Source organism: Neopsephotus bourkii, unplaced genomic scaffold (genome assembly GCF_033783945.1).
Source record: "Neopsephotus bourkii isolate Nb327-2 ecotype Australia unplaced genomic scaffold, CSIRO-AGI_Nbou_v1 NB_934, whole genome shotgun sequence".
NCBI classification, from domain to species: Eukaryota; Metazoa; Chordata; class Aves; order Psittaciformes; family Psittacidae; genus Neopsephotus; species Neopsephotus bourkii.
Window position 1 is genome coordinate 291,070 of NW_026901428.1, and position 13,662 is coordinate 304,731.

Here is a 13,662-nt window from a genome sequence, read left to right on the forward strand (position 1 = left end):
CCAATTCCAGACAAAACACTCTTTTCCAAACATTAGCAAATTCAGCATAAAAAATAGAGAAAGATGAAAATTCCCAGCCTCAGGTGGTTAGAAACAAATTAGTTTGTGGGAAGACTGGGCTGAGGAGTCTCAACCTGACCTTCGTCATTCAGTTCCCTCCCCTAAGGAAGCAGCTAAGCCACCTGTGGAGCTTGAATAGGAAAAATTAATTTACCATATAGACTTCTCGGTGTGGCTAATCTCCCAAACACACAGTTCTCTGATACAGGTCCTGCCCCTGGGGAAGGACCTCCTTTCCTCCCAGCAAGAGAGGAAGAACCTGAGACACATCAATTCAGTGGCAAATAAATCTGTTAGTGAAAGAGGAAGGCTAGATGAGGTTTGCTGCATGCATCTGTGACAATGCAATCACAGTCTAGAAAATTACTTTTGTAATGGAAATTAGGATTTCTACCAATTAAGAGCATAAGAGCTGGATGGATAACATATCCTCCTCATCCACACACCTTTACTTCCATACGCCTTACATTCAATTCCACAAACATACAGCTTTGCTTCAGTCACTGTGTTTTTAGGGAACACAAAAGAGATTATATTTGTGTGTCTTCTGTAAGCTATTTCAGCTCTTTATGCAGGTAATCCCTGCAATTCAGTGTAAGGTCTTTGCAATTACTCAGTAGCTACAGACACATTGTCAGTGCAACAAGCTGTAACAGTTACCCAAGACAACCAATGTGAGGAAATAAGCTTAGAAAGCCCAGCTACTGTAGCAATTTATGGGTGTCTATTAAGCCAGCACCATACAAAATTAGCAGTTTTAACAGTATTTACACCTTGAACAAAATAACACAAATTTCTGTTGACACACATGGGTAAAAAAAGGGGGGGGGGGGGGGAGGGGGGGAAAATTTTCATTTTTAGCCAGGGTAAAGAAATGAGCTTCCTGGAGTTCTAGCCCAAACAGAAAAGTACGTTTTCTTGTAGCCAGTGTAAACACAGGGTAACAGTAGGGCTTGGTATATGCTATACTGTAGGCTACAGTTTTATGCTGGCAGGTTCATACACTTGCTGGCAAAACTTTCCATGCTGGGCCTCTGAAATTCTGTTAAAAGTGGTAAATCTCTCATTTTCCTTGAGACTCCATCGCCATTACTCTCTTTGCCAGGACTGACCATGCACCCACAGGGTAGGCCACTGGATGTTAGCAGGTATCAGTCTCCCCGAAAACAAAACTGAAGCTTGAGATAGTGTCCCTCCAGCCTGCACCATTCCACAACCAGACTGTCAGTGTGGCTGTTTATTTCTGACAAGCACAGGCGTAAGAACGAGACTCACACTGCACTGGGGGCAGACGGTTAACTTATGTTTACAGCCTTTATCAAAATTGAAAACTATCTTTTCTTGCTCTCTTTAGGGTAACTAGTACTAATTCTTTTAGCATAATTTCCATAATTTCCATAATCATAATTTCCAGGTCATTTTTTTGTTCCTGTTGTTTTGAACGTTTTACTTCACCTGAATCTTTCAGGTATCATTTCTCACAGCATTTGCAAACACATTTGTGACTGCAAAGACCTTTTACCCTTTCATAGCAGGAATTACATTGCTCTGTCATTACTTACTCCCGAAAAACTCCTGTTGTCTGTCACAAGACTTTCTATGGACTTCTAGGGACCCACAAATGCTTTTTCATTATCCTATAAAATCAGTTTTATAGTAGACAGTACAACACATTGTCATGCAAAGGATATTTAAAATGGCTTTTTGTGTATGAATGTAATGGAAATACACAGGCAAAACAAATATGAGCTAACAATATCAGGCTGAATCTTATTTCTCCAGCTGTTGAGACCATACAGTTGGTTTCAGCTGGTTGGTTTCAACCAATTCATGCTGGTTTCAGCCACAAACTCCCATTTCTTATGTCCAGCCTAAGGCAAATGACTAGATTAGAAAATGATCGCTGCAATAATTTGGAAGAGTTTGCTTATATGAAGCTTGCAGATTTGTTTGATCTATTTTGAACTACAAAGTCTGTTTTTGAAAGAGGTGCCTGTTCTTTTTCTAACTCTATCTTGGACATAAAAGCTAACATACCTCTAAGTGAGATCATAAAACTTGATGAGATTTTCAGTTCATGTGGAGCTGCTCAAAGAGTTGGCTTCTGTCTAGGAGCAGCTTTCTACAGAGATTTTTAGTGGCTTTATCTAGACCTGCATATTCCTAGTACTACAAAAAGTAATTATTTTGTAGCCAGTATTGCAAAACTTGTGTGTTCAGTTATAGTCTCTCCCTGAAGACTGAAACTATTACAAAAAATTCTAATAGAGTAAAAATCTGCTTTGGGCAGTTTAGCCTCATTCCATTTTCTTTGCCCATGAATCTGATGAAGGAATAGTACACAAAATCTGTGCCTGAGCAGCATACCCGAGCTGAAACCTTTACATGCTGGGAAGCTGAAGTACACAGACCTGATCTAGTGAGATCTATTACAGTGCCTAGTATTCATGAGAAAGAAAAATAGTAAAGCACTAACATAAAGAAAATTCAGTATAAGCTGACAATTCTTTCTTTGCTTCTGACTCAGGCAACAATATCTATCTGCCTTATGAGGCCTTTAATTAGTTAAGGTTTTGACTTTCAGAACATTTGACAGAGTGTAAAACTTATGATCCATATGTTATATGCAGGAGGAGATTAAGGCCAGTTCAGTAAGAAAATGGTTTTGTGACAAAGATATCATAAAAAGTGTCCTGATCTATGCAGTAAGTACACTGTTTGCAGCCACCATGCCCAGCAAAACCTTACAGCCCTTAGACTTCGTACTTGAGCTGGCTAACAGGATGGTAATCGTGGCATGATCAAATGGTTCTTCAAGCTGGTGGCTGCAAAATACTGCACTGAATCCTACTCCTGAGCTGTAGCTACTAGACACCACTATCTCATTAGTGTAGGGGGGAAATGGTGCGACTCTGCATTGAATTGACTGATGCCTTGGCTTCATGAGCAAAGATTTGGGAAGGGCTTTAACCATGCTTACCACAAGCATGATGACCATGGGCAAACGGGATATGCAAATCTGGTTAGACCATCGTGAGACAGGTTAGTTTTACCCTACTGATGATGTGTTGTTGCAACAGTAATCCTGCTCAGTACGAGAGGAACCGCAGGTTCAGACCCCTGGTGCATGTGCTTGGTTGAGGAGCCACTGGCACGAGGCTACCATCTGCGGGCTTGTGACTCTAAGTCAGAATCCTGCCTAGACACTTGATGTTGTGCTGTATTGAATAATAGTGAAGAAAACATATAAAAAACATGTAAGGTATGCAATAAACAGACTGAATCTAATTCCTCTGTTTTTTCAAAGCTAAAAGTATGCAATTACTATGAACAGTTTATTGAATGACGATCTCAGGAAGTATTTGAGTCTAATAAGAATAAACCACTCCCACATTTGAATAAGAAAAAAGGTCTACTGAGGTAGAAGTCAATTATTTTCTGATTGATATATTAACATGCTTTCACCTAGCCAAATCTATACTGTTTGTACAGTGAGCTTACATCGGTGTCATCAGCTGTTTTGCACTGCTAATTCCTGGGTATAAGTGGGTATAAATGGGTATAAATGGTTTTGTCTTGCTGCCAATTAACATCCTTAGGGCCACCATCTCAGGACATCAGGCTATAGATGCAAACCCTTCCCACTGTGAGATTAACCTTATTGTTTATAACAGATATAGAATGTTGGAATGGGCTGATATATTTTTACTTATTTCCACAGATGATCTTTTTTTCTTCTTGGTTTATTCTTCATTGCTCAAATACATGAAACAGTAAAGCCAGCACTACATAAAGCTGCAGATGAGATGAAAAAATAAGCACAGAGGCATGCAAATATAGGAAAATACCCTATCAGCTATTAATGTCCATTGTAAATATAAGTGCATTCTAATCATTATCCCTTCAGAAGGAAACTTCGTTGTAGCTTAGACCCAGAATCACTGGATTTAATTGTCAAAAGCAGGTTTGACACTCACACACTCACTAATCTTATCTGATGGTTACATTTTACAGTGAGGCTTTGCAAATTACATTTTCCTGTCAGTTTAGGATACATCACCCTATAGCATCAGAAATTAACAGTCTCACACCTGCCCCATATCTGACAGAAGTAATTAAAAAGAAATTGTTTCTTATGTTAGCCAGACAGTAGTTCAAATGTACAAACTTTCTGTTGAGGAGAGATCAGAACATGGTTGAAAAAATATGGTTCCTCCTATCCTTATGAATTTCCTGATATTGGAGGTGGGGTAAAACAGGAAAAAATGGTGCTTTTGGACAGGATGGGCTGGAGTTGATATACACTGTTTAGTCACAGCAGTAAGCTAGAGAGGATATTGTGTACCACGAAGTGGTAACCAGACCTTGTATCCAATGGTCCGGTTCTGTATCACAAAACAGTCACAGTAAAAAGGTAGAAAATCTCACTTTTTTCAGTTGTCTTCCTGTCTGCAGTACAGGAAAGATTTCTCACTGCTTTTATACTCTAGTATTAATCAAATATTGTCTTTCAAATGTGGATCTCTGCATGTACCAAGCTTCAGGCAAAACTTCCCAATCTGCCACTAGAGCCATCAGCATCTCTCCTTCCCCAGGAAATCCTGGCACAGCAGGAAGCATTTGTGCTGGAACCTCCTTGCTTTTAAGAGCAGAAAGCTAATCAACTTTTGCTTCAGTGGCACAATGCTAAGTGGCACAGATGAGTATCTGATTGGATGTGTGGTGTGATGAAGAATTTAAAGATTTTACACTGACTCTGACCTTTTTACATTGAGAAAATACCATAATGCTGTAAAACACAGGGAAATCTCAGTGTCTGATAGAGTTATGCAGTTATTTATCTGAATACGTTGAAGACTGACAGAGGTATGTACTTAGGATGAAACAAGACTGACAGAAGAATATTATCAAGTTACAGAGCATCCTTGAAGCCCAGAGGAGAGTTGCAGGACTGCCTGCATGACAGCGTGAAAGGAGAAGAGATGTGCTATGGTCAAAACAGCTAAAACAGATGCTGCATTTTTTTTTTTACCTGGCACTTACTATTCCTCAGGTGCAGCAAATAGCTGTACTCACCACATCTATATTTATATCCTTATTGTCTGTAAAACATCCTGTGAGGTGGAACACTCTGGGGCTATCCACCTCTTAATTCATGTCCCAGACACAGGGCCCATACCTGCAGCCTGGGCAACCCAGCAGAGCTTTGCTTTCACTTAAGGAAGCTGAACATTCCAAGCAGAAACTTCTTTCACTGCAGTGGCTCATCTCAATAACAGCATCTGCAAAAAGCAACCACTGCATTGCGTGCCTGAGTGAAGAGAAAACTGAACACATGAGAGCCCTTGGCTAGCAGGGAAGAATAAATTAAAATGCTTTTTCCTCCTACTTATTTCTGTTTTCACTCAAAACTGTTTTAGACAAGTTAAACGGGACATGTGTATGCTCAATTTTATACTGTAAGTGTGCAAAGATCAGCATGCATTCTTATTAAAGATGAATTATGTGAGGTGAAACAACTTAAATCAACTATCCTCCTGGCTTAGAAACTGTTGCAGTGCCTTTCTGCATTCAGAAACTGAAGGTTTCAGCAGCCTCCAACCAGGAATGGAAGAATAGACGAAAAGGAATAAGCTAAGCCCATGACATCTGTTTGGTTCAAGAACCACCCAGTCTTATTGTGCAGGTTAACTATAAAACCATCACAATATACAATAACTCTCAATGAAAGAGTCATATATTTCACTTGTTTAATGGTTTGAGAACCAGAGGTTTGATTTTCTTCTTTCGTATTTTTTGTTCCTAATTACTTACCACAGATAAAGTGATTTCTATCAAGTTCTCTCTGACACACACCTGCTGGTAAGTATAAGGGTAAGGGAGACAGCTTCACACAACTTTTAGTTTACTGCTGAGTTCTGTACAGTGCTTTGGGAAAAAGGCCAAATGTTAGTTTACATGCATTCTACCTCACAAAAATTATCTGAATTTCTTAAGAATAAATGAAAGCTGAGTATTTGGTTCTCTTTAAACCTGTTTCACTAATTTTTATAATGTTTTGTAGTCTACTGTTTTGAAGAATATTTCTGAGAGAAATGACTACAGACTACATGTAGGAGTTGTCTTGGCAGGCAATACTGAGCTCTACTTTATGCAATTATAAGGCTGGAAAAAATGAAACTGTTGTCTCTGGAAAACTACTTTAACATTTTTCCTCTTTTTAAGAAGATTTGTATTGCTTGGTAATCCAAAATGTCCCAAAGTACTGTAAAATGGCTGTTAGGGGAATATTTAACATAATTTTGTCTAAGTTTACTGTAAAAATATGCAATGACTTTTGTAAAGTGATAGGAGGGCATTAAAAATATGTGGAATCCTTTGTACTATGTTTGATCATTTTTTTTTTCCTCCCTGCACACCAAGTCTCACTGGAAACAGAATATGCCATAGGCTAGCATAAGTTATAGAAGTCCTAATATTCTTCTAATTTATGATTGTTGTCATGAGGTGTCAGGCAAAAATCCCCAAAGCACAATGAATCCCAGTTCTCAGCTTGCTGTTACCAGTGTTAATACAATATCAGCAGTATTAGGAGAAAAAGGCAGGTATTCATAAACATTGAGAAATCCGAATTCAAGTATGATTCAGATGTTACCTACCTTCCAGATTCAGAGCTACCACTGCTGTGTCATCTTCTAATCCTTCAATCACCTCGCACTTATATCTCCCGTAATCCTCCAGTATTATATTTGTAATTATAAGAGAGGCATCATTCTCACTGCTTTCCCTCAGCAACACTCTGCCCTGGTAATTTCCGTAGCTCTTTCTGTGGTGTCCCATTGCAACAAAGACATCCACTTCTTTGAGGTAATCTGAGGTGAGTTTGGTCCACTTGATTCGGATCTTGTGGGTTCCTGAGCCAGCTGTTGATGTATGTTCATGGTAAAATTTACATGGCAGTGTGACATTGCCACCCCGCTGGGAGAAGATTTTAGCTTGCTCTGCTACCACAAGTAGACGGGGTCCATTTTCTGCTAGGAATCATGGAGAAAACAAAACCAAGTTAGTTTACAATCTACCTCTCACAGAATGTAAATGGTCAATGCCATAGCAGCAACCAGCTATATTATACATTAGGTCTGCAGCATCATTTTATTGCAATCATTTTGTACCTATGCAGTAGTAGGGTATATAAACCAGTTCTATATAATTATTTACTTTGCTGTAAGTATGTCTGTGTGTGTATACTCCCAGAGAGGCAGAACGGCAAACTGGTTTGCAGGAATGCCCCCTCATATAGGCAGAGACCATCCTATTCACTCCGCAGTCATGAAGAGAAAGTTGTATAAATGTATTATTTCTGGGGTTTCTTTGACAGACTGTGCTGCCCTGGGAAAATCCTGGAAAATACATATTCCACAGTGGCAGTCAACAGAGGTATACAAAACTGAGAATGCTTCCTTCTTTCTGTACATCTTGCCTGTGTTTTGCAAACTTGATTTAGCAAGCTCAGCGTTTCTGTAGATATTGCTGTACTTTATCACTAAGACACTGACCAAAGCTAGTAATGCATTACCAGCACTTTGCTAACTGGGAAGAGCTACTGACCTCACTCTATATAACAGATTGCAAAGAAAGACTTTGTCATTCACTATGTGTGTTCAGAAAGCCAATGCAACTGCCCAGAAATGTGATTCCTAACTTCAAGGCTTAGTCTGAATCATAGCATCACAGACCGGTTTGAGTTGGAAGGGACCTTAAAGCTCATCCAGTTCCAGCCACCTGCCATGGGCAGGTACACCTCCCACTGGATCAGGTTGCCCCAAGCCCCATCCAAACTGGCCTTGAACATTGAGGAATGGAGCAGCCACAGCTTCTCTGGGCAACCTGTGCCAGGGCCTCACCACCCTCACAGGGAAGAACTTCTGCCTAAGAGCACATCTCAGTCTCCCTTCTGTCAGGTTAAAGCCATTCCGCCTTGTCCTGTCCCTACAGGCCCTTGCCCAAAGCCCTTCTCCAGGTTTCTTGTAACCCCTTAGGTACTGGCAGCTTTTCTAAGGTCTCCCCTCAAGGAGCCTTCTCTTGTCCAGGCTGAGCCAGCCCAGCTCTCTCAGCCTGTCTCCATAGCAGAGCTGCTCCAGCCCTCACAGCATCTCCATGGCCTCCTCTACACATGCTCAAGTAGTCTTTCTCTCTCTAATTTGAGCAAAAGCCAAAGCTAAGCTCCTGAGTGCAGAAGCCGCTGAGAAGCTGGCCCTATGCTGCAGGGAGGCATCAGAATCTGTAGCTCAGCAGTGTCTCCAGACAGTCCTGGGCTTCTGAGTCTTGTTGACAGGTCTGCTGACTAAATGATATATAAATCTAAACTGTAATTTCAGCCTACCTTCATTACTTGTCCATGCTGAGTACAGTAAGCAGCAGAACACCAGGGTATGGAGCATTTTATGATTATGCAAAAAGTTCAGGGCTGGTAATTGCAAAGACAAACTTGAGTGCAAATGTGCATCTGCTTAAAAAAAAAACAGGTATCCCAAATGTGTAGTTCTTTGTCTGGAGATGGTGTTGCTATTACCTGCACAGGACACACTAGTCAGGGCACCAGATTTCTCAAGAAGGAACAAGGTTGAGTGCCGCAAGTTGTTTTACCAGAATAAGAGAACTCCCTACCGAGTGAAAAATCATTACTGCAGAGCAGATCATCCACAGCTCCATAAAACTGGTTTTCTTTTTTACTGCCCTTCTTCCCTGGAGTGAGTAGCCCTGGGAGGGTTACTGCAATAACTCATCTTTCCCCTTTCAGAGGAGAGCATCCAAGGACAGAGGTGATCTGAGGCAAGGCACCATGGAAAGTGTTGCTAACTCTGTTTCCACAGGATGAGGAGAAGGAAGAAAGTAAAGGCAGCCAGAATGGTTTGTTGGTTAATTTCCCTGCTTCCTTCAGAGACAAAGATGTTCCACAGACTTCTGTCCACCTTGGGAGGAGGAATGTTATGTTTTAGGGCAGTTATTACCAACAAATCTGAATCAGAGCTCAACTATATTGGGTCTTTAATACTGAAATAGTCAATAAATATTAGCAGAAAAGACTGGGGCAGAAGGGAGAGTCTGACTCAGGCTGCTAACACTTGCTCTTTCTAACAACAGCAAGTCTGTGCCAGCAAGATCTGGAGAGTTGCCCAGAGCACTGTCATCTCTGATTTCAGTATTACCATCTTAATGCAGTGGCGTACCTCTCTCCTGGCTGCTTCCCACCTCCTCTGGCCCTTTGCAGCAGCCATTACCTGAGTTTATATCTCATTAAGAGTAAAGAACAGAGAGGATGGGAACCAGGGAAAGGAAAGCATGGCTTTTCTCAGCCTGTACCATCTCTGTTGTCCGTGGAGTCTCAAAGGGAGATTCAATGCTTGAAACATGCCTCCACCCTCAAGTTCTTTTCTACAGAAAAAAAGACGATCAGGCCTTCTCTCTGTTCACACAGCAGGGAAGAAAATTATATTGATGCTGCTCCCAGACCTAGGAGAGGAGGAAGAAAGAATCTCTGGCTTTCAAGGAAAAGCATATATCAGGTTGGGGGATGCTGCAGTTTCTTTTTGGGCTTGAAGACATGCAGAAGACATGGAGGCAGCAGGGATTTGGAATTAAAAATAAGATGACTGGGGTTTGGCAAGAGGCCAAAAGGTCTTTATTATCCAGAGGCCAGTGAGAATCAGGGCCAAATTCACATATTTTTGGGAGTACGACAAAATGAATGGTCTTGGTCTTTCTGGAGTTGACAGAAGAGGAGTTAAAACCCATAAAACAAAAAAGAAATGTCCAAACACACAGCAACCCAGAATCCCTTCATTTATAATATGTTTAGCACTCTGGATGCAGCATTCCAACTTACTGCTGTGAAAATCAGCTTAAATGAGGAATAAATCCTGCTTCCTCGGTTACCTTAATACAACAAGCTGGTGAGAACTGGTGATCTGATCATGGAAGATGAGGTCAACACTATTTTACAGGCTTGTCAGATCTGGCTGCTTCCCATATAGGGCTCCTGATAAGACTGCTCATTTTGGATAAAATTATCTTTGCATCTAAATAGCAGGAATATCTAAAAGATGAGTGCAAGAAAGAAAAAGATGGGACACAGGAGTGTTACCACAAAGTCCTACATGTTACTTGAAAAAGAGTAATTTTTTTTCCCCAAGAACTACTTTAGAAGCAACACCGTAGAATTTGTAAGGGGAATGGCCAAGCCACTGTAAACTCTGCAAACACCAGATAATCCTTCACTAATCATTTGTCTGCAACCGGACAGTTTGGATCCTTGCTGGAGACAAGGCAAACCTCATGCATTGCCACTCAAGAGCCTCAGACAGTGGACTGATGGTGAGGAACGTGCTGGGCAGCCTCCAGCTGCTCCTTCTGTTAGGAACAGAGATGGCAACAGCCTGGTTATCGGTTCTGGTCTCAGCTCTAAGGCCAGAAAGAATGAGAGGCCTTGAGAATGTTTTGCTAGGTGGGGTTTTCACCATTGCAGACATATTTTGCCTTGTAAAACAGCTTAGCTGTTAGTACAGAACCAGGCACCACTGGAGAGTAATTTGCCACATTTTTTTTACTCCTGCTTCCCTAATATCACTTCTGACAGACTGTAGCCTTCTGTGAATCCTCTTGGTGCAGTTAGATGGATGACAAAGGCAACATAATGCAAAAAAATCTAAGCTAGCTAAAAATGAGTTTGCCCAAGTTGCAGAAACTGACAAGCCGCACCAGATAACACACGAAACTCTTCAGGTCATCTTTTCTGTATCTTACTGGTGCTAATTTAAGCATGCATATACTGCAGGCAAAAGGCTATCTTGCTACCTTAAGCAATAAGCACAGGCAGCAGCACAATACGCCCTCTGTTTTATTTTTCACCTCACTGAATACTATGCAATTAGCACTGCTGTTCTGGTTGTCATTACTTTGTACACATCTAACCTTGACTTCAGTGTGATACCGATTTCAAGGACAGTAAGTGGACTTGCTCCCTCCTATGCTGTTAGAGCTGTCAATTCAGTCTCACCTGGCTGGCTTATTGGTTTAGTTCCAAATCTTCCTTCTGTACACTCACTTAGATCTGTTTGCCCTTTATGTTGGTTGTCTTTGCTGTGGTGTTTTCTTTTTGTTTCCTTTTTGGTTTGGATTGGACTTTTTTATCTCTCTTTCTTAATTGGCTTTCATACTCAAGACCAATGGCAAGCCATTTGGAAGGCCAGGAACATAATGTGGGTCAGAGAGGATGTGTATTACTCAGAGAACCCAAAGGAAGGATGACATTTTTCAAATACTTTTCCTACTACATGTTTTCTATGTTTTAACTTACTACATTTTTTCTATGTTTTAACTAACTACATTTTTACTTCTGCTTTTAGAAAAAAAAAAATCTAAAAATTTATATCATTTATAAGACTAGTGAAACCTGTTTTAATTTGTCTCAAGCATTTATGTAATTTTGTTTATGTCATGAGAAAGCAAATACAAGCGTCTGCCTCCTGTGTTTCTGCCTCTAAACTGACAGGTTAAAATAATCTACACATTACTTTTAAGTTTTGACATACAACTGGTAAGAGAGATGCTGGATAAATTTTAGCAAAAAACATTCAGGTTCATTGCTCCAAATAATAATGCAGCTAAAAATACCCATTTTATAAATGGCAGAGAACAAGTCTGTCTCTCCAACATAGAGATGATAAGACTGAGGTAAAATGTTTTCCAGCTGATGTCATCTACTCAACCTAAGTTACACATTGAGGGGAATTGTTAAAGTGGCAATATTATCTCAAGTTTAGGTTTCTAGGAGACCTTTTCTTCTTTCTTATGGAGTACATAAAACCATCAGGGAAATAAAAAACTTCAGCTCTTCTGAAATATTGTCACCTTTTGCCTTAAATAAACTTGAAGAATATGTTTATTTCAGCATGAAGAAAGTGCATGAAGATCGGGCCTCATAGAGCAAAATAGAACAGAATCATGACACTGTCTCTGCACCTTTTCTGCAGAGAAGGAAATCTTCATGGGTGGCATTGAGAATGTTTGACAAAAACCAAAATATCACACTACTGAGGAGCTTTTCCAATTATTTAATTACCTTTAGATGCTATATATATGGAATTCGACTGATGTAGCAAGTAAAGGCAAATCAGTAATTTAAATTTATGTATTTTGCTTATGTAATAAATTCTTACAACCTTTTTTTTTTTTTTTTTTCATACTGGTGGCGAGCATTTAAGGTCTATTCCAGCATATAAAGTCCTGAATTAGTTTAATGGAACCAACATGCCAACAGGAGGTGAGGTTGCTCTTTGCTGACATTTCTTTAACATTTCATGGCTATTGAAACAGCCAAGCTCTGAAGAGGAAAGTAAGTTGTGTTGATGTAAAGGAAGCAGCTCAGTTGTAAGACAAGATTGCACAATGGATCATGATAAAATCTATAAACTGCCATCAATACCAACAAAACCAAAAAGAAATTTAAGCTGAAAAGATAAATGCAAGAAAATTAAAAGAAGTAACAGGTGACTTCACCGAAAATGGGAAAATGCAGAAAGGTGGACTGAAGAAAGAAAGTCAAAAGGAAAGTGGAAAAGCATGGAACTTGGAAAGATAGGAATTAATATAAGAGGTCAAATCAGTAGTGCATCTAAACTCATTTTTTTGGCTAGGCCAGCAATTTTATGCAGTTTTTTTGTTGGATCTGGCTTTTTCTGAAGAAAAGGTAATGGACTGTAAATAAAACTCATTATAGTACTTACAACTGGGACAATGATTTTGTCTGCTTTACTTATTGAATTATTGATTTAACCTTTTTTTTTCAGTTGGGCAGTATTAGAAATTTTTCTGCTCAATACATGTTGTGTGTGTAAATAAAACTATGCAGAGATCTTTATAGGCAAATGGGTGTATTCCCATATATGCTGCATAATAAAAATTTATTTCTATTTAAAGAAAAGCTAAAAAGTTAAAGGTTGATCCTTCACAAACCGAGCTTTGTATTCTCTTTGATGGCCTTTCTTGTATTTCTAAACCCTGTACAAACTGAAAGCATCTGTTAAAGGCTCCTGCCACTCCTGAGTAATTAGCTTAGCAATTATTGCAATGGTTTCGTCAAATTAATTTGTTTCACAGAAGAGCTACACACAGAAGAATGCTCTTGTTTCTGAAGGGTACTTTGCCTCTTCGAGTAATTGGTCAGCAACTAACATCATGAACGGATTAGACAGATATACAAAGCTGAACACTGGGGAAAAAAAGTCTTCCTCTCTCATGGGACACAGTCCTTCACAGATCATGAGTTCTGGGAAAACTATGCCTTTAATTACATTTATATGGTTAGAGGAGTACTAGTTTTTTGTTGTGGTCACTTATGTAGCTAGAGTATATTTTTGTCCCATTTTCATATTCATTAGGTGATTTCATTTAGGAGTATGACTTTTTTTGAAGAGTGAAACTGGTATCCCTTAAGACACACACAGTTTGCTGGGGTGATGGAGGCCAGATGGACAATGCATCTTATTTAAATACAGTTCTCTCATTTGTTCTTATCCACAAAAGCTAAACTGGAATGACTTT

General features: G+C 39.7%; 1 protein-coding gene across 6 annotated transcripts in view; it reads right to left on the reverse strand.

Annotated features, from left to right (window-relative positions):
- The window catches only part of HAPLN1 (hyaluronan and proteoglycan link protein 1), a 64,067-nt gene that overhangs the window by 12,599 nt on the left and 37,806 nt on the right, over nucleotides 1-13,662 (reverse strand). For 3 of the 6 annotated variants that reach the window (XM_061357969.1, XM_061357971.1, XM_061357970.1), the window contains exon 3: nucleotides 6,720-7,091. In XM_061357969.1, the coding sequence (XP_061213953.1) occupies nucleotides 6,720-7,091 (372 nt within the window). Of the gene's footprint in view, nucleotides 1-6,719; nucleotides 7,095-13,662 lie in introns of all 6 variants that reach the window. The other 3 variants (XM_061357966.1, XM_061357968.1, XM_061357967.1) reach the window with 1 other exon arrangement.